General features: G+C 38.2%; 1 protein-coding gene across 17 annotated transcripts in view; it reads left to right on the top strand.

Moving 5' to 3' along the window:
• Positions 1-25,438, top strand: part of Setd5 (SET domain containing 5) — a 79,849-nt gene that overhangs the window by 49,014 nt on the left and 5,397 nt on the right. For all 17 annotated transcript variants that reach the window (XM_087904437.1, XM_087904439.1, XM_087904438.1 and 14 more), the window contains 4 exons: positions 326-568; positions 5,659-5,788; positions 14,107-14,354; positions 20,024-20,494. In XM_087904437.1, coding sequence (XP_087760563.1) covers positions 326-568; positions 5,659-5,788; positions 14,107-14,354; positions 20,024-20,494 — 1,092 coding nt within the window. The remainder of the gene's footprint in view (positions 1-325; positions 569-5,658; positions 5,789-14,106; positions 14,355-20,023; positions 20,495-25,438) is intronic.

Genomic DNA, 25,438 nt, shown 5'->3' with positions numbered 1-25,438 from the left:
ATTTGTAGTAACTCCCCAGAAAAGAAATAATCTTAGAATTATAGATTGAACATTCTAGATAAAAGTCATTTATTCTGAAAGCTGAAACCATCCTACTTACTTTTTGTTCACTTGATTTTATAGACAGAGCTTAAATACTGGTAACTGAAGGTGTTTTTTCTTTGTGAACACAGAGAGGGTAAAGAAACCATACATCCTCATGATGGTTGTTGCATCTGTTCTAGTTTTTAGATGATGTTTGTCTTTGTGAGCTACACTACTGCACCTTATGGCTGTTACGTATTCAGTGTTAATTAATGATTTGTTTGTTTGTTTTTAACTTTAGTATCTAGTTACAGAATGGTTGAATGACAAAGCAGAGAAGCAAGAATGTCCTGTTGAGTGTCCTTTACGTATCACCACTGACCCAACTGTGTTGGCTACAACCCTCAACATGCTACCGGGTCTTATTCATTCCCCGTTAATTTGTACCACCCCTAAACACTACATTCGCTTTGGCTCACCCTTTATGCCTGAGAGGCGTCGAAGGCCCCTTCTGCCTGATGGCACATTCAGCTCCTGTAAGAAGGTATGTGTGTGCATGTGTATGCTCACCTTCTGCGGATGAAAATGTGTTATAATACTAAATGATGCATATAGTTGTGTATTTTACATAACTAGCTGCTCGTGAGTCTCATGAGTGAGAGCAGAAGGCAATTGATAGAAGGGATGTATTTTGTAAATGGTTTTATGGTACTGGTTAGCATGGCCATTTGTGATTATTGTGTGATGTTGGGCCCCAAATATTTAAAGCACTGATGTAGCCCTAAAAATGGCTTATGATTGTAGCTAAGTAATCAATCACTATTACTTGAAGCAGTTTAGAGAAAAAAATTATCTCATAATTGACATAATTCCTGTTACTTGATCAGATAACAGTGGGTTAGACTTCTTGTTCCCTAGAGATATGGAACATGCTGTAAAAGACTGTCTGCCTTTCTGTGACTCTCTAGTTAGGTCTAGTAGCAGCAGTATTTGGTAGTTGTTTTGGGAATAGATTGTTCTCCAAACCTATAATGCTTTTCAGAAACATAGGACATACTTCATTAGTTCTTTCTATAGATAGAGTTCTATTCCCTGGAATACCCTTTTCTCTAATCCTCAGATCTGGATTCAGGCTGCCTCCCTCAGTGTCTGTATTGCCCTCCTCCACTGGCACCACATTCATGAGGATGCTGCATGTAGCTTATTTGATGTGATGAAGTCTCCAACTCCAGGCAGGTCTTCCCTAGTTCCTCTAAACTTAAAAGATTTTCTTTTTCCCCAAGAACATAAGTTATATCTTGGGATCTGGGAAAATGAAGGATCAGCTAAAATGGCATAGGATGTGGAAGGGAGGACAATAGGCATCTACATAAAGAAAGGGCAATGCTGCTAAATCATTAGCACACTGCAGAAGCCTTAATTGACACATTCTACCTAAATAACACACTCACTTGTTTTGTGTGTCAGAAACTTCCACATAGAAGAAATTCTGAGATATTTGCCACAAGATCCTTATCAAAGGGATTTTGCATGATGCAATAACATAAGTAACTTGGTGTCATAAATAGCAATAATTTTCAAAAAGCTGTTTACTGTAGGAGTTTTGTCTAGGTAATGTAGGAGAGTTGAGTCTCTACAGAATTTGCTTATACCAAGTCATTCAGATCGACTGACTTGTCTTGGATCTTAAAGATATTATCTGAAAAGGAAAATGGTTTGCTGTACAAACCAATGGTCGTTGTTATGTAGTGCATGCCTGTTGTGTTGTATTCAGAAGGCTGAAGTAAGATTGTTGTATTGCTATCCCCTGCTACATAGCAAGATCTTGTATTAAGAAAACCAACAACAACAAAAAATAAAACATGATTTACTGGCTATAGTTAGTGGTAGAACTCCTACGTATATAGAATGGCAAAACTGAGATCCAGTCTGCCTACCTTGCTCAATTCATTAAGAGTAATAGCAGGAAACTGATGTAATGGTTAAGTGGGCAAACATTTGTCACCCATTAACATGAATTCCATCCCCAGAACCTAGGTAAAAGTGGAGGAAGAAAACTATTCCACAGCATTGTCCTCTAACATCTACATAGACATGAATATACACAACTAACATCTGCATAGACCCATATACACAATTATAATGTTGAGTATTTTGTTATAATTTTTAACTTTTTAGTTTTTCAAGACGGGGTTTCTCTGTGTCTTGGAACTTGCTCTGTAGTCCAGGCTGACCTCAAACTCAGAGAGATCTACCTGCCTCTGCCTCCCAAGTGCTGAGATGAAAACCATGTGCTGCCACCACCCTGCTTAACTTTTTTTTTTTCCTCCTAAGGAACAGCAGTATCCTAACAGCTTTTTTGACGTGTGTTTAAAAGCTAGAAAAGAAAGATCCTATCTCTCCCTAAGGATGCAAACTCAGTTAGTGACCGGGGGTGTATTTTCTTTAGTGGTACTAGGCACTGTACCTGTAAATAAATCCTAATTTGAAACTCTTCTTAGTAAGTTTAAAAGTAAATAAAAAAGAAAATAGACGTCAGGTTGGTTACAAAAAAAGATCAGCAAGAGTGATAAGCGCATGTTCATAATTATTATGGATGTATATGCTAAACTCATGAGACCCATTACTATATATAGTTCAAATATGCCAAGAAAAGCACCTTTTTAAAAAAGACAGTCAAGATGTAGGTGTAGTGTAAAACATTTTCATCGAGCCAGGCAGTAAAATCTATTAAGAAGAGTTGATGGGGGGCTTTGGAGAGATGGCTCAGCAATCAAGAGTACTTGTTGCTCTTGCAGAAAACTCGGCTTCAAATCCTAGCACTCTCGTGGTGGTTCACAACTGCCTGTAACCCTGGTTCCGGGGGATTTGATGCACTCTTCTGACCTGCATTCAGTCATATACATACACATGTACATTCAGGCAAAACACTCACATAGAAAATAAAGTTAATCTGCTTGATTTTGTTTTAAGGAAGGTTGATGGTAATTTAGTAGAGATTAATATAAAGATGTAAATAATGTAGACTAACTATTGAAATGCCTTTTTGGTAATTGCAATATGGGATTGTAATTTTTTTGTTCTTATCTTGTTTTTCCAGTAAACAGAGACCCAAGCAAACAAACAAAAAATGTGTTTATAACTGACTTATATTCGATAGAAAATCCATTTGAGCTCTTGTTTTTGTGTGTTTTTTTGTTTGTTTGTTTTTTGTTTTTTGGGTTTTTTTGGGGGGGGGGTTTTTGAGACAGGGTTTCTCTGTGGCTTTGGAGCCTGTCCTGGAACTAGCTCTTGTGGACCAGGCTGGCCTCGAACTCACAAAGATCCGCCTGCCTCTGCCTCCCGAGTGCTGGGATTAAAGGCGTGCGCCACCACCTCCCGGCTTGTTTTTGTGTTTTATTACTATGTGTGTGGGCAGGTAGTTATCATGGGGAAGCCAGAGGATAACTCTCTCACCTTTATATTAAATTCAGGTTGTCAGATATTAGCAACAAATATTTTTACCCACTGATCCTTCTCATCAGCCATCCTTGAGGTCCTTTTATCTGGATATGCTTCAAATTTCGTTTATTTATTCACTTTTAAAGATAATCTCAAAATAATGCTATCCTGGAATTCTGTATAGAACAGGCTAACCTTGCTCAAACTCATGGAGATCTGCCTGTCTCTGCCTCTTGAATGCTGGGTTTAAAGGCATGAACCACAACACCTAACTTGGTTCAACTTTGATATCTATAGTATCTCCATTGCCAACAGATAGAAAGAAATTTAATTTAACCGAACATCATATTATATTCTCCAAGACTCTGTGACCATCCTCAGCCTTGGTTGACCTCCTCCCCCACACATACACACCTTTCGTTGTTGTTTGGTTTTTTTGCACAAAGAAATGGTTATGTTCCTTTTTTATGAAGGCAATAATTGTGTTTGGCCTTAGAGGTAGGCCTAACAGCATCTTACTTCTCTGTTTCCTATCTAGTTTTATATTCCCTCTTTTGTAGTCTTAAGATCTAGAATGTAAACTCTTCAGTGGCTTCTAAACTCTGAAAATTTTTTAAATAATTTTTTAATATTCTTTAATTATTTAGGGAGAATAGGGATCTTCAAATTTGAGTTGTCATCTCCTTTGTATGGAAAAAATAAATTTGTAATAGCTTAATAACTTAGATACTACAAATAAAACCTTGTATATTCATAATGAAGGATTTTTCACTTGTACTCCCAGGCTAATTTTCACCCATCTGTGAAAAAGAGTTTTAGACCAAGATAACCTCAGAGGTCTCCTATACATTCTAAGGAACTGTACTTCTGATAATCTGTGTGTTGGGAATCTGTATGAGAGAGCATGTCACTCTCATTCTTGGCTTTTAGACACTTGGTCATGTCCTAGAATATTAATGTGATTTAAGTGACTCCAGATACCTTTTTTTAAAATATTCTCATTTACTTATCTCTGTTTACTTTTTTTTTCTTGAGTTTGATAGACAACAAAGATATTTGCATGATAGAGGTTTTTTTCATAGTAAAATTTCACTGGATTGTCTCAGGTTCTAAGAATTGAGCAACCACAAATCTAGAACTACTCTGTTGAAGAGACTATTTATTTAGGGATGGTATATGTTCTCTAAAGATGTGACATTATAATAGTTCCCCTTTTCTATTTGGAGACAGTCTGGCTAAAATTGGTGTTTACTGTAATTGGATCTGTTTTCTATCAGGGTAGAATGGTGAGCAACTTACAACTGTTTATCTTAAGAAAACAAAATTACAAGCCTGGCGGTAGTGGTGTAAGCCTTTAATCTGCCTGGCTCTGTGCATGGCAGAGGCAGGTAGATCTCTGAGTTCGAGGCCAGCTTGATCTACAAGAGCTAGCTACAGAGAAACCATGTCTTGAAAAATAATAACAACAACAAAAAAAAGGGAAGAAAGAAAAGAAAAAATAGGAAAAACAAAGTAAAATTTCTTATACTCTTATCTTATAATTTCTGCAAGTTTTCTTCTGACTTTATTTTTTTCTCATACATTCAGATTGCATATTATCTACTTTAAAAAAGTAACAGGAGGGTTCTTTATAAACTTTGAAAAGTGTCAGCCTGTCTTTAAACAGTAATGCTATCCTAAGCAGTGTGCAAAGTTGAGTGGTTACCATTTTTTATTGATAGGATACCATTTTATAATCCAGATTGTTTCATTTTTGCCTAGTAGATAAAAGCTGACTTGACTGTGAGGGCTAGGAATATAACTTGGTAGGTAAACTGCTTCCATTGGCTCAGTCCCTAGTGCCACATAAACTTGGTAGAGTGGTAGAAGCCGGTAATTCTAGCTTGGAAGGTGGGGTGGAAAATCCTAAATTCAAGGTGATCTTTAGCTGCATAGCTTGCTTGAGGCTAGCCTAGGCTGCATGAGACATTTCAAAAATAATCTTCATTAAAGAAAAGGGACAGGACTGCTAAAGCCAGCCTTGGTTGCACACCCAGGAACCTGTCCAAAAATCACTTGACAATGAAGCTGTGTGAGTGTATTTGTATTGCATTTCTCACCAGTTGTGTAGTGATCTGGTTAGTTCGCTGAAACAGATGTCCTACATAACTTTAAACATTTTTTTAAAATTTTCTGTTTTTCTCCCCATTATAGCGCTGGATAAAGCAAGCCTTGGAAGAAGGGATGACTCAGACATCATCTGTGCCCCAAGAGACTAGAACACAGCAACTATACCAAAGTAATGAGAATAGTAATTCTTCTAGTATCTGTAAAGACAATGCAGGTATGTATCTGATCTTTTTATCAATTTGACGTGAAACAGTTACCATTTGAGGTGCACAGTAAAAATTTCAGTGTTGGTACTCTGATATAAAAAGGAATAGTGTGTTCTCTAAATAGTTACTTTACATCTGTCTTTACAGAGGAAGAGAGAGATCTCGAGTCAGGGATCAGTTTTCCCAGGACGACAAAGAAGGAACTAGACAGTATACAGATAACAGCAGAAATGGTTATAAAAAAGGTTAGATACGTTTAAAGTAGTAAGTTTAGGAAATCTTTATTTGTATTTTGTAAGGGGAGGCAGTAGAAAGTGGTGGAATGCTAATGTTCAGGAAGAAAATGAAAATGTAAAGTGACTTGTTGGGTGGAATCTGGCTAAAGGGGCTGGAAATAATGAGATTATGAGGAATCATTTTTGATTTTTTTTTCAAGGATTTGCCCCTAAGACATATTAAATTCCTGAGATGACTTGGCTTTAAATCTTCTGATCCATTGTCTTTCACCATGTTTTATTGCAGACCTCTAACAGATAACATTGGTGCATTGACTTATGATACCTTTTTGGTTTTGTACTTACTGCACAAGGTTTCTCTGTTTAATCTAGGCTGGTGTCAAATTCATCCTCCCCAGTGCTCGAATTCAGATATGTACCACCATCTTTGTCTTCACATGTTACTTAGTTTTTGTTTGTTTTTAGTCATACTTTCTCCTTTTTTGCCAAAATTTTGCAATGTCAGCATAATTAGTATGTCCTTGGGATGGGAGATTGTCACTCAGTGATGGAACATGTACTTTTAGCTTTTGTGGTGCCCTTGTTTCAATCCCTGACTCGGACAAAGAAATAAATAAAATAAACCATTTTCTATGATTTCCATAAGCTTACCTCAAAATCAGTTTTCTGAATATTATATAATCAAAACATACCATAAACAGAAAAGTGGAGGAAAGTAAGACAAGGATGATTGCTGCAAGTTCAAGACCAACCTGGGGTACCTAGCAAGACTCTATCTCAACAGAAAACAAAAATTACAAAATATATTAGTTACTACAACTCATGTTAAGGCTACAGCTAATATAATTTTTCAGAGTTTTGCTTTATATTGTTTTGGGGGGTTGTGAATTGCTCTTTTTAAACCACTATTTGTTGACTTGCTGATTATTATGGAGTTTAATTAATAGAATTTTACTAGTTCATCTACTGAGTCAGATTCAGATTTGATTAAACATGATTTTTGAGGCAGATTTCCCTCAATTGTGTCAACTTTTAGACAGCTATTAGAGTGTAGTTAGAATAGCTGAATTGAATTATAAAATGTGACTTCCTCTGTTGGGTATGTTGTGTAGGTATATAGATAGTTAATCTCAGAAAACAATAACTATACAGCAGTTCATTTTCTGGCTTCCACATACTTAGAAGTTGTCTTTGTTACTACATGTTCTCGGTGGAATAGAATTAGCACTGTTAGTCACCAACCTTTATTATATTTCTACCTACATCCTAGCAAGCAATGAGAAACATCTCAGAATACACCTTGTCCTTAAGGATCAGTATAAACAGAAGAAAAGAGTTGCATAAAGAAATCCATCAGTAGTCATCATTTAAATGTGGTGTGAGTCATAAGGAGTTACTTTGTGTTACAAAAACCTTTGTTTGCAAGAATACTAAGGAAAGTTGATGAAGAGGGTGAGGAAATATGTGATACAGTAGAAAAAATCAAACAGATCTTTGTTTGAAATCCAGTTCTGTATCCTTAAACTGTATGATGTTACTAAATGTCTCTGATCGTCATCTGTAAAGTAAGAAGAGCAATCCCTGCTTTAAGGCTAATAAGCTCAGTAGTATTATTTATTTATAAAGTGCTTAGTTTAGTATCAGACCCATAATAGAAATTGCTGCTGTCATTCTACACAGAATACTCGTTCTTGTCTTAGAACTACCTAGATTAAAAATAATAAATTATTCCTCTGGTGTGATTGCGCCTAATGTGTAATCCCACTAGTCAAGACTGGTGAGAAAGTCTGGTTTTGAGGCCAACCTGGTCTATATAGTAAGGCTGTCAAAAGGAAAAGTCAAAGGATGCTAGAAACTAAAATTGTATAAAAAGAAGAGGTATTACCATCAACACAGGGAAGAGATATGATGTTTGTTTGTAAATAACATTTATATGACCCTAGGGATACCTTAATAGTAACCGAAAAGATCAGGGCTAATAACAGTTGAGTAAAATCCTTGGTTAGAAGTAGAGTAAATATGACTTAAATACTAAGAAAGTTAATGAAGACAGGTTTTTCAGCCTCAAAGTTAACAAAGCTAAGAAACAACCTGGGAATGGTCGTACTTGGATATGTGATGCAAAAAAAATGTTATTGAAAATACTTTTTAAGTTTACACATAAAGGAAATTCCGTATTCACTAATGGAAAGAATAAATTCTGTGCACCCATATTCCCATATTCTTTCTCCTCCAACAGATTCCAAGGAAGCATCATTTAAAAATTGGATTCTAAGCTTATCTAAAATTTTTCAAATAAAACTTGGAAAGGTAGTAATAAAGTGCTTTGCTAAAAATACATAATTACATTCCCTGTGACCATAATGGCTGAGTTATAGCACATGTTTAAGAGCAAAAGAGAATATGGAACAAAACAGCTAGATTAGGGCTGTGATATAGGGGCATGGTAAATTGCTCTGGAGTTTTCAACTACTTGAGAGATTGTTAAATGATTGAATCCTTTGCCAATGCAAGTTCTAAGTGCATTAACATATTTTCTCTTACTATTTTTGAGTCATTTTTGTTTTGGTTGATTGGTTTTGATATGTTTCAGTTTCTTTTTTTGAGACAAGGTTTCACTATATAATCCTGACTAGCTCCAAACTTGCCATCTTCCTTCCTTAATATCCTAAATGCCAGATGGAGGTATGTACCCCCACACCCAATACTTTAATTCAAATAGTATTAACTATTGTTTCTGTGGTCCTACTGTCTTTGAGTTAATATAGTAATAAAATGATTTTCAGTAAAACAATAGAAAAGCAAGAGCCAGGTAGTGGTTGCCCACACCTTTAATCCTCAGGAGGCAGAAGCAGGTGGTTCTCTGAATTTGAGGCCAGCCAGGGCTACACAGAGAACCCTGTCTTGAAAAACCAAACAAAGGACAAAAACCAATCTGTTCAGATTCATCATATGCTTTAAAAGTATTTATAATCCGAAACTCGATAGTTGTAGGTACTTTATAAAGATGAAGACACTAAATAATTGTGTACAGAATATTCATAATTGCTAATAGTTGCATAATTACATAGACAAATTTTTAAAAATATAAACTCCCAACTGATTAAAGAGTAATAGAATTTGTCATTTTGAACTGTGTTCACCTACATGAGCTTGATGAAATAATATATATTATCATTAACATTTAAAGAAGTATAAGAGTTTGTGTGTCTACTTGTGTGCACACGTGCACTTACACTTTGTAGTTTCAAAGGACATCTTGCAAAAATCAGTTGTTTTCCTTCTACCTTGTGGGTCTTGAGAGTTGAACTCAAGTAATCAGCCTTGACAGCAAACCTTCACTTTCTGGGGCATCTCATGGGCCCTTTTAATTTTTATTCTTGATTTGAGGTCGTCACCCAGTGGTAGTGGTAGAAAGCCTTTTATTTGATTTATGGTACCACAATTTTTTAAATAGTTTATACTTGATTGGTTTTATCAAATTGATGTTAGGTCAGGAGAAAGCATCACTGTGAATTAGATTTACTCACCTTTTTGAATCTACAAGAGGTTTAAAGGATGTTGTATATGACCAGGTCTCTTAGGAATATAAAGTTGCCTTGATAAATTTTTTTTTGACATTTGAAATGGAGAAAACAACAGCCACTCATGAAATTTGATAGTGTCATGTGTATGATTGTTTAATGAATTTATCTAAAAACATTTGCCAGCTGTATTTATTATAAAAACTAAACTTTTAGATGAGCTATCTGGAAATGGTGGTATATTCCTTTAATCGCAGCACTTACGTCAGAGGCAGGCAGATCTCTTGGGTTGGAGGCCCAACTGATCTACAGAGCATGTTCAGAACAACCAGGACTCCACAGAGAAACCCTGTCTCAGGGGTAAGAGGAGTGAACTGTCAAAACTGGAGAGATGACTCAGTGGACAAAAACACTTTCTATGCAAACGTAAGAGGCTAAGTTTGAATTTAATTCCCATCATCCATATAAAAAAGCCAGGCGTGGATTAGTATTCCTGTAATTACCACATTAGAAAGCAGACATGGGCAGATTTCTGGAGCTTGCTGGCTAGCCAGCCTAGCCAAAGCAGTGAGGTTCAAGTCCAGTGAGAGACTGTCTCAGGGACAAGGTGGAGACAGTAGAGTAAGACATCTATTATCCTCTGGCTTCTACATGCAGGTGTACACACCCACCCACACATGGATTTGCATACATACGCCACACATTCCACAAACCACCCAAAAATATGAATTATCAAGTTACCCCACTGCTTTGTTATTATTTATCATATTCCAGAGTTTTTAGCTATAAGCATACTTCCCTCTTTGCAAAGGAAAGGGGGCGTAAGTACTGGTAAAAAGGGATGAGTGCTGTCTTATTAAAGTAATAGAGTTATGTACCAAGAAAAGTAGCAGGAAAACTAGTAAGCCTCTATAGATTGGCTAAATACAAAACCATTATGTAAACATAAAGATGGACAAATGGAGAAGTATGTCCTATTCCTAATTGTAATAAAAAGTAAAGAACAAGCCAGGTGGTGGTGGCACACACCTTTAATCCCAGCACTCGAGAAGGAAATGGATCTCTCTGAGTTTGAGGCCAGCCTGGTCTACAGAGCAAGTTCTGATGGGGGAAGGGGCGAGAGAGAAAAGAGAGAACTGGAAATCAAGTCTCTCAATGATGGGGTGGGTGGGTTTAAAACTTGATTAGTCAAAAAGGGTCATGAACTGTCAATAATGAGGTTGCTCACTAAATTACAATTGATTGTTGTATCAAAACCAAATAGTAGTCAGCTATCATTTCCAAGAATATCAGTATTGCTAGATGTGGTATTTGCCTACAATCCCATCACTGGAAAAGTTGAGAAAGGAAAGTCCTAAGTTTACAGCCAACCTAGACAAGCACTACAAGATCCTGTCTCAAAGGGGATGGGGGTGTTAATATCAATTCCATATTGTATAAGAAGTAGAATAACTTTCAGAAACAAGACCAGTATATTTAGAAACCAATAGAAATAAGCTAGGGGAACATTGTAGCTTAGTGGTAAAGCACCTGCCAGAAATATACAAGGACCAAAAACGTCTATAACAAAGAATAGTCTAATGGAAATAAATGTGTTTAATTCAGGGAAGAAAGATTATAGCTGTTTTTGTTACAAAAGATTTGCAAAGAAGGAAAAAGCAGGTGCGCAGTGAGATGGTGTTGTGGAGACAGGCCACAAAAGCACAGGCCATACCTGTAGTATGCTGTGCTATAGAAGTCCTGCTTCAACAAGGGGAAAAGAGAACAAACTCCCAAAACCTACCTCTGGCCTCTACATAGGTGTAGAGTATAAATGGGCACGTTTTTTTTTCCTTAAGTATAAATTTGGTAAGGGATATAGCTAAATGTATAGAGTGTTTACCCAGTATGTATGGGTGTCCTGCAGTTGAACCCTCAAAACAAGATAGTGTGGTGCTTTGCACCTATAACCCCAACACTTGGGAGACTGTGGCAGAAAAATTGCCAACAGTGAGTTCCATCTCAGCCTGGACTACATACTGGGCCATGGTAAGAACCTGCTCTCAAACACACATAAGCATACTGAGTTACAGACTCAATATATTGAGATCATTTAAAAAAAAAAAAATGAGGACATACTGCCAAACATGAGAAGTTGGGCGCAATCCCTGAGATCCACATGGTAAAGGAAAGAGTCAACTCCCCAAGTTGTCTTTTGACTTTGAAGTACTCGACATTGCATGTATGCATCCGTATACATTTAAACATGACGTGAGATATTTTTTAAAAGCCAAATAGGAATTAAAAATTAAACCTAAAGGTCATAGATCAATAAGTAACATTTTCCTAGTTTTAGGGATAGAATTGCAAAGACGTAATTGTAACAGGCAAAAGATAAATGACAGATACATTAGCTAATAAAAGCATTGTAGTAAAGACAATAAAAACTTTTTAGATTTATGTTTTGCCTATACCAATCATGTACATACACCACATGTGTGCTTAGTGCCTGTGGAGTTCAGAAGAGAGCATTAGATTCCCTAAAACTGAAGTTAGAGATGGCTATGAGCTGCCATGTGGATACTAGCCACTGAACCTGGTTCCTCTGCAAGAGTAGCCAATGCTCTTAACCACTACCAAACAAGCTGAAAAGGTATGTTTGTAACGTTTTTGACAGTCAACATCTTTATAGAACTCTATAAAACAAGAAAAAGATCCACATACAATGTATGCTGAATATGGGCAGATAGTATACACAAAAATAAATACAAAGGTAGTAAATATATGTAAATGTGTGGGTGTTAATCATGAAGAATGAGGAGAAGGCAGTCAGCAGTCTTGTTCTATAGCTCTTGGGAGCTATTCGTTTGGAAACATCCTCTTGCTTAATAATCTGCTGCTAGGCTGGTGACCCGCAAGCCCTAATAGTCTGGTCCTCCTCCACCTCCAGAGGTTACAGACAAGAGTACAACTATATCTGACTTTTCAAATTGGTATTGGGGATTCAAACTCAGATTCTCAAGTTTGCATAGCTCCCAGCCTCATAGTCATTCTTTAACAACAACAAAAAGCCCTATATTTGTCCTAATAATAAATACAGAAAAAAAGGATAGAAAACAACATTTTTAGTCATTGAAGTACATTTATAATTGCAATGAAGGGGAATATTTAGTACAGGTTAAATTTTGGCAATATTAATGTCATTTACTCATTTTTAAAGGGTATTCATAAATTAGATATGGTAGTGCATGCCTGTATTTCCAGGTTTTGGAAGTTAGGAGAAGGATGCTAGTTTGAAGCCAGCCTGAATTACATGGCCAGTTCAAGGTCACTTCAAAGTAAGACCCTATTTCAAAAGCCCATGCTAGCCCCCAAAGAATGAGACTTAGAAAATTTTATTCCTTATTAGAGAAATTTGTGGGAAATCATACTTGCATATGTGTGGGTTTAAATGCATGGTTGTTTGTTTACATAATCTTGGGAAGTATTGAGTCAAGGTTTTTTTAAAAGATGAGTGTATGTGTGTGTGTTAGACATAAAATTTGACAACTGTATACAAAAAAATCAGAAAAGAGATGACAGACTACTGATCTGTGAATTCCGGCAGTCTCTAGGTCTGTCTGGGGATAGCATCCTAAGTGTTCAGTAAATATCTTTAAATAGATATCACATTCATTCATTTGTATGGCCGCTTTCTCCAACTTTCCTACAGTGATCTTTAGTAGTTAAAATTTTTGAACTCCCAGTACAGGGTTCTTAAAGATTTGGTTCGAAGTCTTTAGAAGTATTTAAAAGTCACTGTACAGATTAGTCTTGAATTACATGTTTGGTTTCTGTACCTAAACACATTAAGAATAAAACAATACATGCTATATAGGGCAATTGGAAAGTTACTCTTTTCAGTATAGGGAAATGAAAAATCCTGAGAAAACAGAAAAATAAATATCCTATCTACTTAAACATAATTAGTACCTCATACCTCTTTGTATTGGTTAGCGTGTTGAGTCCAGTAGCTTCACAGTTCTAGTTCCATACCATTATATCAGCAGAGTGATGTTCCTAAGCACATCTCTGATCATGATCCAAACTTTGCCTTGGAAGCCTGGTGTGATTGTCATTGTTCCCACCAACCCATGGGGCTGTAGTTTAGTATGCTTTTATTAAGCCTGTAAGGCAGGATGGTTACAGATGGAAGCTCTGTTTGCAAAAGCTCCCGTCTAGGGTAACTTGATCTCCAGTACCATATAGGCTAGGGAAACATGGACCGGGTGCTACAACATCTAGTTTTTCTTTCTGTATATTAGTCTTCATCTTCAGTATAGGGTGATGATAAATAAAAAAAGATGGATATATGTGTGACAACCCAGCAGGTGGTAGTATAGAAGTAGTTTCTCTGGGACTTAGAATGCTTCCGAAGTTACATTCATTGTAGTGATTAGAAGTATGTTTAGGCATTGGATTTGGGTAGAGAAGATAATGGGATGAGGCATAAGAAGAGTTGTGAAGAAGGACCAATTACAGAACCTTTGCTACCTAGCCTTACAGTAAAATATGATTCAGTTCTCATCCAAGTTTTGTGTTTCACAGACTTACTGAGCCCTTTAAAGAAATGGAAGTCTCGCTATCTGATGGAGCAGAATATCACCAAGTTGCTTCGGCCTCTGTCTCCAGTTACACCACCCCCTTCCAGCTCAGGCTCAAAGAGTCCCCAGCTGTCCACACCTGGCCAGACTCACCCAGGAGAAGAGGAGTGTCGAAATGGATACAGCCTCATGTTCTCACCAATCACATCTCTTACTACTGCTAGTCGTTCCAACACTCCTCTGCAGTTTGAGGTGATTGGGGTTTGGTTGTTGGAAGTGATTGATATGAAAATCATTATTTATACTTCCTCTTCATATAATATCATTTCAGGTGTTTCTTAACTGTCTTCCTTCATCTCATTAAGAAAACCCTAGGGTTGGACCACTGCAAATTTATGAGATGATTTGTCTTTTGTGTGTGTGTGTGTGTTTGTGAGTGTGTGTGTTGTGAAATTCATTAACATGCCTATAAAGAAAACTATATTCACTTGAACTCTGGGGAAAAGAAAAGAAAACCTAGAGTCACTATGTGGACTGATAGCTGGTAGCCTCTTGCTTGGTAGCCCCTGTTCTTGCCAAAATAGGAACAGTGCTGCCGAGATCCCATTCATTTGTCTTTTGGCATTTAGTCCTTCAGTCTCCTTAATTTTAGGTAGTAAGTATGCTAGATCTTCATCTTTATACGTATCAGTCAAAAGAAGTGTTTAGGTGCCTGTGGTACCCATTAGTTTCCCATGCCTGGGCACTCAGACTGAGCTGTAGGCTCACGTCTATGTGCTTAAGACCTTTTAACTGTATAGTGTCTTTGCAGGTTCTTTGGTAGCTCCACTATGGCCTCAGGGGACAGAGACTTAGAAATACTGGGGTATGGCTTATGGTGAATGTGTTTGCTCTTTTTGTTGTTGCTGTTTTGGTTTTACCACCCAGGTTACTTTCCCTCCTTGTTATAATGTGTTAGGACTTAGAGATAGACTAAAAGGCTAGAAGCATGCTTTAAAGGTTGGATTACGTTAGAAGTATATGTAGTAAACTGTTTCTAAAAGTTATACTCAGTCACTTTAGTATTTAAGTTCAAATGGAAGATGTGACTACAATCCATGTGTATTAAAACCCATCTTTTGCATGTGTATTGCTTTAATTAAATAGATACTCTGTGATGGGGGGCAACTTGACCCACCCACTTAAAAGTCTGATTTTCTTTTCTCTATGTGTTGTCTTGATAAAGCTGAATGTCTAACAGCCACACTCTTGTTGAAGCTTTTATGAGTGTGTAAGGATTACTAACACTTGGATTCTTCTTTGACTAATGTAAAAGATCTAGCAACTGTGAAATCAGAGCAATGTCCTCTTTTTCTAACTCAGTCATTATTCATTTACTATAGAGCAAACATTTCTGGGTGGGAAAATGTCATCCTGGTTTACATTTGATTTTCCCAGTGAAATTATATTCCACTGTCAGCTCTTTTTAATCAGATATTAAAGCAGAATTTAGACCATTATAACTTTTTCTGCTTAACAATTAAACTTTCAGTTAGCAATTAGAATTTCATGGTATAGTATCCTAAAAAGAAATTGTCCTTGGAGTGCAATCAGTTATAGAAATAGAGTTGCACCTTATCATGGCAGGTTAGGTTAAACTTCATTATTAACGTTATAATTAATGAAACTAGAAGTCTTCCAAAACAAGCAAGTTTATACCCAGCATATTTCCTATCCCTTGCTGCATGTAATAATGATAAAATGCTATGTAAATGCAAGATCTTTTAAAAGAGAGAAAGAACATGGGTTTTGGTGAATCTCAGTCTAAGCGTACAGTTAAAATACCAGGAAACAGGCTGGCTCAGCAGTAAAGCTACTTGCTACCAAGTCTGACCACCTGTGTTCAGCCCAGCAACCCACATGGTAGAAGCAGAAAACCAACTCCACAAGTTGAACCTCTGGCTTCACCACAGAGTCATAAAATAAATAAATAAAAAATTTTAAACATTAAAATATAGGATTTAAAGACATGGCTCAGTAGTCAAGAGCTTCTTCCATTGCCAGCACCTTAATTGGGTGGATTCCAACTACCTGTAACTCCAGCTCCAAGGGATGGAACTCCCTCTATGCCTTCCTTAGACACCTGTACTAACATGCCCAGACACATACATATATATTCACGTATAATTTTTAAAAATAAGTTAAACTATTTTAGGGGCTCAGCGATTCAGAATAACTGATGTTCTTGCCAAGGACTGGACTTTGATTACAAGCACCCATGTAGTGACTCATAACCCTCTAACTCTAGTTCCAGGGATCTGCTACTCTTTTCCACAGGCACATGGTGCACAGATATACATGCAGGTTTTGGGGGGGGGGGGATAAGGCAGTGTTGCCATTCTCACTATTATAAAAAACAACTTCATCCAGACATGCCACTCTTTGTCATCATTCTGATAGCGATGGTTTTTTCTACATTTGAGTACAGAAAGGTTGGTTTGCAAGCTTTTTTCATTAAAACTGTGATACGGCGAGTTGGGCCTAGGCCATACATTTAAAATCCCTCAGTTTGAAGACAGCTGTTAGTCTAAAAAGGGAATAATATATTGAAAGGTGATACAATCCGAAACTTAACTACTGTATTGTTCTTCCAATGTACAGTTATTTGGAAGGAGAAAGTGTTGAAATAAAATTTTCTGTTAAAAATTTTAAAAGTAAAATAAAATACAGGCTAGAGTGGCTCTAGTTAAGACCTCTGGCTTTTCTTCAGGACTCAACTTTGAATTCACAACACGCCTACGTGGCCTCTCCCACCTATCTATAATGCTGGTCTTTGGGGCTCTAATGCCCACTTCTGATCCTGCCAGGTACTGCACGCATGTGATTACACAGACATGCAGGCAGGCAGGCAGGCAGGCAGGCAAACACATAATGTAAAACTGGAAAAATAGGAGACATACATTCAGTGTATCTAGTACTAAGTCACGAATGAGCTCTTCAGGAAGAGAAAGAATCTAGAGGAAGAATAAAAGCAACTTGAGAGAACAATGCCCACTTAGCCTTGCCTTTCCCTTCTGGTATGCTCTCAGGTGCATAGTTATAGTTCTAGTGTGTCTTGAACATCCAGCACCCTCCCACTCTAAAGCATTTTCTCTCCAAACCTTGTTTTGCTGAAGCAACTCAGTATATCCTATTATGGCATGGCATATGTCTGCTATCTGGGCCACAGTTGTTGACAGTCTATATATTGAGAACCCTCCCCTTACTCCAGACCCTGGTATCCTGAGTTCTTGTTATAGCTGCCATCATCACTTTCCTGTTGTCATTTGCATCACCCTATCAAGAGGTCGCTGTTCAGTTCCCATGCTAAATGTCCTATCCAGTATAGGTCACAGAACAAATGAACATATGCATAGTATTTTTGTTGGTTTTTGTGTGTGTGATGGGGGGGAATATTTTGTTTTATTGTGGTCCCTAAAATACAATGGATTGTAACTCTGGTAGGGACGTTCAAGTCTAAGAGGAACTGGCCATCTCTCTCTTCTGTTAGTTCCTAAGTATTCCCCTGGATAATTCAAAATTGAAGCCTGAAGCTAGTAAGGACGTGAAGAAAGATGATGATCAGAGGGGGTATGATGAGGTAAGGAACAGAGTTCCTCTAGGAAGAATAAGGGTTAGGGTACTTTGACCATTCCATAAGAAACCCTAAGTCCTCAAAAAAATTTTTAAAAGAAAAGTTTAACTCTGTAACATTTCACTTAACTTTCCTGAGTCTACTTAAGGTGTTTACTTACAGCATGAAGCATTATACCTAATTTTCCTTAAGTGCTTTCCAAGACACCAGGTCCTGTCTCTAAAAACCAGCCAGTGATGGTGCAAGCCTTTAATCCCAGTACTGGGGAGGCAGAGGCAGGCGGATCTCTATGATTTGAGGCCGGTCTGGTCTTCAGAGTGAGTTCCAGGACAGTCTCCAAAGCTATACAGAAGAACCCTGTCTTGGAGAGAGAGGAAAAAAAAAACACACCAGGAAGCATTTAACATCACTTTGTCCATGGAGATGAGTTCTACAGTTAAGCATTTCCCCTGTACATTCTTAACCACACCTACCCCCTCCTCCAAAAAAAAAAAGTTGTGACTAACACCCATGCTCATCTTTCTCTTATGTAGATGAATAACAAGATGCTTTTCCCTCCTCTAGAACTCTTACCCTGAGGTAAGAGAGTAAGAGAGTTCTTACTCTCCCCTATGCATAGTCATAAAGGTAGTTATCACACAATCTCAGTCACACATGGCAGCTGAGAGTGAGTGCCTGGATGTGGTCCTGAATGTGTGGAAGAGCTGGGAATTTGAGTGAATGGGATGCTGGGGTGGAGGGCAGCCATGCATTCACAGCAAGTAGATTGAATCTTCTGTGTAGCTGTGAAAGTAGACCAAGGAAAATTAAGTTGCTGTATATTTGTTGTGGAGTTGGTTTTATTGCTGCCATTTGGGAGAAGCAGTGGCTGAAGAGTTTGATTAAAAAAGAAAATCTTCAAAGGCTGCAGATTCTGTGTGCTATCAGAGCCTTGTTAAAGAAAGTAATGAATAATGTCTGCATGTTAACAAGGAAAGTAGAGTTGGTAGGCGCTATCTCAGTATTCATCATGCTGGCGACTTATTTTTGGGCTTAAACTGACAGCTCTGCATTAGGCTTTGGGTGATAGTTGAGCAGCTACCTTTGGGAACCCAACTTTCTTCAGCTTTCCTTCATCTTTTCTAGAGTTCCTTACTGTGTGTAAATATGCAAGGAACCTTAAGCCCATACTCTGGGTTACAGGCCCTCTGTTCTCCAGTGTCTGGGATATGGTTGCTATACAGTAATTGATACCTCTTAGGCTATCAATGAGTGCATTTCTTGGAAACCCTTCGGTTGTAAAGATCCTAAATTCAGATTTTAGTGTTAGCTTTTATTATAAACTTTAGACAAATGTGGTAATTATTAACCCTATAAATCTACATGGGACCTTTTCCTCTTAAAGAGAAAGTTATAATCTCTATCCTTTAGAAAGTAACTAATTTTTAATCCCACTCTCTAAAATAATTAGGGCCCAACTTTCTGAGAATTAACCAAATTCTGAGTCAGTGGGATTTTCTATAGATAATTAAGAAACTGAAAAGATTGTATTCCACTAGTTTACTGTTGATTTCCTGGGTGTTGGGAAAGTGTAAGTTGTTCTGATCTTGGTTGCTACAGATTCTAGTATAGCAGGGATTTGATACTTGATGTGGTATTTGAATTTCTGGTACCTTCTTTGTAGGCAGTTGAACTAATAGAGGAAATCTTGATGTTAGCGAATAATAGTAGGTGGGTTTTATCACAGGTGTGTAGTGATATTTCAGTGGTAGGCATTAGCAGTCCTTTTATACATTGGTAGACAGCAGAGGACACAACAAAAAGAATTGAGCAGACAGAAAGTTGCATGAGAAAAGTTTACAAAGGACAGGTTGCTTGCTATCTTTAGTGCTAGTCCTACTGAACCAGTAATTTACATGCTTGACTTTTTAGCCACCTTCCCTCACCACCTTCTATTAATACTAATTTAGTAATGTAGAACACCAGAAACCAGCAATTTAAGACCCTTTTCTGTTGTTCTTATGGGTTTCTCATATGCCCCTGACTGCACTGCCAGCCCCCAAGTGTGTTTCAGTTGGCCAGAGTGACTATGTTGTCCAGTTGCCTGGTGCCCGCTTCCCCAGTGTTCTCATGCAGAAACATTGAGATTTCTTAGTAGTCTGGCTTGTGGGCACTTTTCTTTGCTCAGTGGACTTTATACATGTTAATGGGTCTCTCTGATGCTTTCATCCCTCCCCTTGTACACCTGTGCCCCTTTACCTCCCTTTCTGCACTTTGACTTTTTCCTTTCTACCATGCCCTATAGCTCTATTGATTTTTATCCTTTCAGCTTTGTCACCGAAAAGACCTGGATTTGACAAAAGTGGGATACCCAGACTCCAGCGCTCACAGCTGTGCTGATAGACCTTCCCTGCTCAACTGTAGTCATCCAGACCTGACTTCTCATCCCTCTGTTGTTCCAACCTCAGAGGCTGGCTTCTCAAGCAGGAGTGGAGATGGCCCTCAGACCTTGCTTAGAAACTCAGACCAGGCATTTAGGACAGAGTTCAACTTGATGTACGCCTACTCCCCTTTGAACGCTATGCCTCGAGCAGATGGACTGTATAGAGGGTCCCCCTTGGTGGGGGACAGGAAGCCTTTACATTTAGATGGAGGATATTGCTCCCCTGCAGAAGGCTTTTCCAGTAGATATGAACATGGTTTTATGAAAGACCTCTCTCGTGGATCCATGTCACCTAGTGGTGAAAGAGCCTGTGAAGGAGTCCCATCTGCTCCTCAGAACCCACCACAAAGGAAAAAAGTAAGTATTCATGTTTCATAGGACCTCTTTTAAAGAATATTAACCAGGTTAATTCAGAACTTTCCAAGCTCCACTGTATAGCTTGTCCTACTCTCTGATGTGATCTGTGAAAAATTAGGTCTTTTACTTAATTACATATACTTCTTTGGTTTATGTGGGGTGTTGTGAGGCATGAACATGCCAAAGGAACATAATGTGGAAGTCAGAAGATGACCTGTGATGGTCAGTTCTCTCCTTCCACCATGTGGATCCTGGGGCTGAACTTAAGTTGTCTCTCAGACCCTGAGAAGTAGACTGTATTAGTATAGCTGTAAGTGTGAATAGCCAAGAGGCCTGAAGTGTGTGGTCAGTAGAAGAGTACCTGTGTAGCATGAGAAAGGCCTTCCATCTCCGGCATCCCAAATACAAATAAAGCAAATACTTTAGCATTCTGGAGATTGGTGTGGGATTGCAAAGCTGAAACCATCCTAGGCTTTTTAAACACAAAAAATTTTAAATAGCTGACCTATGCAGCTGAAAGGCAAGAACACTGGAATATCACTGAAAGCTGTGTTACTTGCAGAATTCAGTTTGGGTCACAGTTTTAAGACCATCAGATGTGTTTTCTCAGACAGATGTGGTTCAAATTTATAATCCCAGCTCCCATGTGTAGAGTTGAGGCAGGAGGATTGAGAAGAACTGGGCCAACAACAAAGGACTCAATTTGAGTTCCCAGCTCCAGGGGTTCTGCTGCCCTCTTCTGGCCTCTGTGGACACCCACAGACAGACATGAGTTGATTTTTTTTTTTTTTTTTTTTTTTTTTAGAGAGAGCTCAAAGCTAACTTGAGCTACATAGAGATCATGTTTTGTTTTCAGTAATTCATTTTGTTGTACAGTGGTTGTATAATTAGGGAATTTCCCATTTTGAATGTGAGAAAACTAAAGCAGTAGTTGAGTAACTTGTCTTTGGTGACAACGCTAAAAAATGAAGGAGTCAGGGTACTACACTGATTGTTATTCCAAGTTTACATGGTCTAGCTGTTAATATGCTAGATCACCTCCTAGATTCTGTGCTCATGGAGCTTCACTAGAGAATAGCATTAATAAATCCTGAACTATGGTGGTCATAGTTGTTCCAGAGAAGTTGTTCATATCTTAAATCTCCTGCGCAGTGGGTAGTTTAAGAATGAACAGGAAGTCTTTATTTATCTTGAGAGGTAGGAATTGAGAACTGGCAGGTTTATCCACATTTCAAGCAAAGAATACAAATAAACCAACAAATCTAGGTGAGGATGTTATTGTACAGTCTGTTGGTGACACTGCACTGGGTTGCAGATGGGTACAGACAGTTGACAGTAGTGGTGATGCCAGTGAAAACCAGGACCCAAATTCAGAGCTCAGTGGGTAGACCAGACCTTAGAGAGCTTGTCATGGGGTGAGGCTTATAAGTCATGCCTATTCTCAAAATCACAAAACCTAAAATCTGCCGGGTGCTTTTGTTTTTTAGTCTGTGCTTTTGGCAGTATTTCAGGTTATCATAGTGACTTGGGTATAATTTTTTGTTGGGTACTAAAAATGCAGAGTATCCTGTGTGTAACATTTTCATAGAAAAAGGTGGTTATATAATCACTGAAGTAGAGCCTTGTGATGCCTGGCGGTAGTGGTGCACACCCAGCACTCGGTTGGCAGAGACAAGAAGATCTCTGAAAGTTCGAGGACAGTAGGGCTACACAGAGAAACCCTGTCTCAAAAAACAGGAAGAGAGAGAAGAGAGCCTTGTGACTTTATTTTAATTACAGTAGTGTTCATTATCCAATTTATTAACTTCTCTCCAAGATTTTTTTTAAATACTTATTTATTTATTATGTATACAATATTCTGTGTGTATGCCTGATGGTCAGAAGAGGGCACCAGACCTCATTACAGATGGTTGTGAGCCACCATGTGGTTGCTGGGGATTATTTTATATAAAAATTTTACATAGGCTATCTTTATGGTTATTTTGTGATTTTTCACACTTTAGGCCCAAAATTAAGAGCCTATATGATAGGAAAAGGAAACACTGACACACAATAAGGAATAAGATAGTGATGGGGGCTCAAAGCCTTGCATGAATAGTGCTGACTTAACAAAATACATAGCATTGAACTGTAGGGATGACTCAGCAGTTAAGAGGACGGCTGCTTTTCTAGAGAATCCAGATTTGATTCCTAGCACCCATGTGGCAGTTTTCAGCTGTCTGTGACTCCAGTAGTTCTAAGGGATCCAGCATCCTCACACAGACCTACATGAAGGCAAAAACACCAAAGCATATAAATGTGCCAAGTTTTTGTACTGAATGTTATCAGTAAAAAGCCAAGGAATGGGTGACTGGAGAAATGGCTCAGCAGGTAAAAGCACTTACTGGTTTGTCACAGGATCTGAGTTCAGAACTTAGTACGTGGGGTATCTCACAAACACCAGTAAATCCAGCTCTAAAGCATTCCACATTTCCCTTTTTCCCTCTGAAACCATATACATGCAGTCAATAAAATAGGATTGTTTTGTTTTGTTTTTGGCAGCGGAGTAGAGTGAGGTTTGTTTTACTTTGGTTTGGTTTGATTTTTCTTTTCTTTTTTTTTAAGATTTACTTATTTTATGTGTATGAGTGCTCTGTCTTATATATGTACCAGAAGAGGGAATCAGATCCCATTACAGATGGTTGTGAGCCACCATGTGGATGCTAGGATTTGAACTCAGAACCTCTGGGAAAGCAACCAATCCTCTTAATCACTGAGCCATCTCTCTAGCCGCTGGTTTGATTTTTCGTTTTGTTTGTTTGTTTTTTGAGTTGTCTCTAGCTTTGGTGCCTGTCTTGGAACTAGCTCTTATAGACCAGGCTGTCCTCGAACTCACAGAGATCGCCTGCCTCTGCCTCCCAAGTGCTGGGATTAAAGGCGTGCGCCACCACCGCCCAGCAACCTGGTTTGATCTTTTTTTTTCAAGGCAGAGTTTCTCTGTGTAGCTTTAACTCTTCTAGAACTCACTCTTTAGACCAGGATGGCCTCAGACTCACAGGGATCCACCTGCCTCTGCCTCCCAAGTGCTGTGATTAAAGGTGTGCCCCACCATACCCAGCGAATAATATAGTATTTTAAAGCTAAGAAAAGGCCTGCGAGGTGGCTCAGTGGGTAAATGCACTTCCTGCCAAGTCTGACCATCCTGAGTTTGATCCTCAAGGCATACATAGTGGAAGGAGGGAACCCACTCTCCCAGGTTGCCCTTTGACCTACACACATTAATGAATAAGTAAATGAGTTTTTGTTTTTTTATTTAAATTGAAATAAGTTTATGTGGTGTCATGTATCTGTGATCTCAGCACCTGGAAGACTAAGGTATGTAGCTCTTAAGTCCAAGGCCTACCTGGGCTACATAGATCCTGGCTCACAAAATATATATGTTTGAAAAGCCAAATAGAACCAGGCATGGTGATACTTGACTACAATCTATCTAAGTACTTGGGAGGCAGGAATTTGAGACCATACAGGACAACATGAGACTATCTTCAAAGAAACCCAACTCATCCCTTAAAAAATAAATACATACCAGCAAAATGAGTTAGCAGGTAAAAGTGCTAGTCATATAGCCCTGACAACCTGAGTTTGATCTCTGGAACCCACATTTAAAAAGCCAGAGCCAGTCCTGGAGAGATGACTTGGCAGTTACAAGCTGTTCTTTCAAAGAATGAGGTTCAGTTCCCAGTACCCAAATGACTTACAGTGAACTTTTACTTCAGTCCTAGGGCAACCCAACACCCTCTTCTTCTGGCCTCTGCCAGTACCATCCGTGTACATAATACACAGATATACATGCAGGCAAAACACTCATACACACACACACAAATGATTTAAAATTTAAAGCCAGATTGAATAGTTCAAGTCTATAGTCCCAGTCTCAGCACTCATAGCAAGTTGCAAAGTAGAGACAAGAATCAGCCAGAAGTCCACATATGCAGTACAAGGGCAGAAATACTAAGACAAACTCCCTCAAAAAACCAACTCCAAAAATGTCCTCTGACCTCCCCTTCCCCATCATTATATCATTATATGTGCTTGTTACAGACACACAAAAGAAATTAAAAGCCCAGGATATTAACCTATACCTTAATATAACTAATAGATTAATCAAGAAACAAGATTCTACAGTAGGTTCAATAAGTGATAGACCACAGTACTCAGTGGACAGGAAAAGGGTCTGTTAACAGCAGCGGGGGGGATGAGTAAAGATTAGAATGTGGTTTCAGGATTGGGAAAAAGTTTCCAAGTAACAGATAACTTGCTGAAGTCTATAAATGAAATCATTTCTCCTTGCTTTAAAATGCTTCTGTCCCCTTATACGTAACACAGATAGTCCCCAATCCCAATACCATTGTGTGTTTGCAGATTTTGAATATAATGAAGAACCCTGAAATATGCTTTTTCCTCTTGATGGTACTTTATTTACTGTGGGTTTGTTTGTTCTTGGTGGAGTGGGTGTTCCTAGGGAGTTAATGAATAATCGTTTTTTCGAAGACAGAGAAGAATTCCATTTTTGTGTCCTACTCGTACATTGATGGTGACGAAGGAGGTAATGATCTCACAGGTTCCTCTGAAGAAAGTTAAAGGATACAGTCTACTTAAGTGCCATTCTTCAAAAATAACATTTAGGATATTCTTTTCCCTCTCACCAGTTTCTAGCTGACTTGAATCTGTAGCAGTGATTAGATCTTTTTTATACCTGAAAAGGATTGTTTTATGGGGGTTGGAAAGATCCCTTAGTGGTTAAGAGCCCATACTGCTTATCCAAAGGGTCTATGAGTTCAGTTTCCAACACCCATATCAGATGGTTCACAACTGCTTGTACTGGCTCTCCAGGGGTATTTCAACTTGGACACCTGCACTCAGCATGCACAGATGTCATGCATAAGTATAGTTTAAAAATACAAT

This window comes from Myodes glareolus, chromosome 3 (genome assembly GCF_982192425.1).
Source record: "Myodes glareolus chromosome 3, mMyoGla1.1, whole genome shotgun sequence".
NCBI classification, from domain to species: Eukaryota; Metazoa; Chordata; class Mammalia; order Rodentia; family Cricetidae; genus Myodes; species Myodes glareolus.
This window is presented reverse-complemented; position numbering and strand designations above follow the sequence as displayed.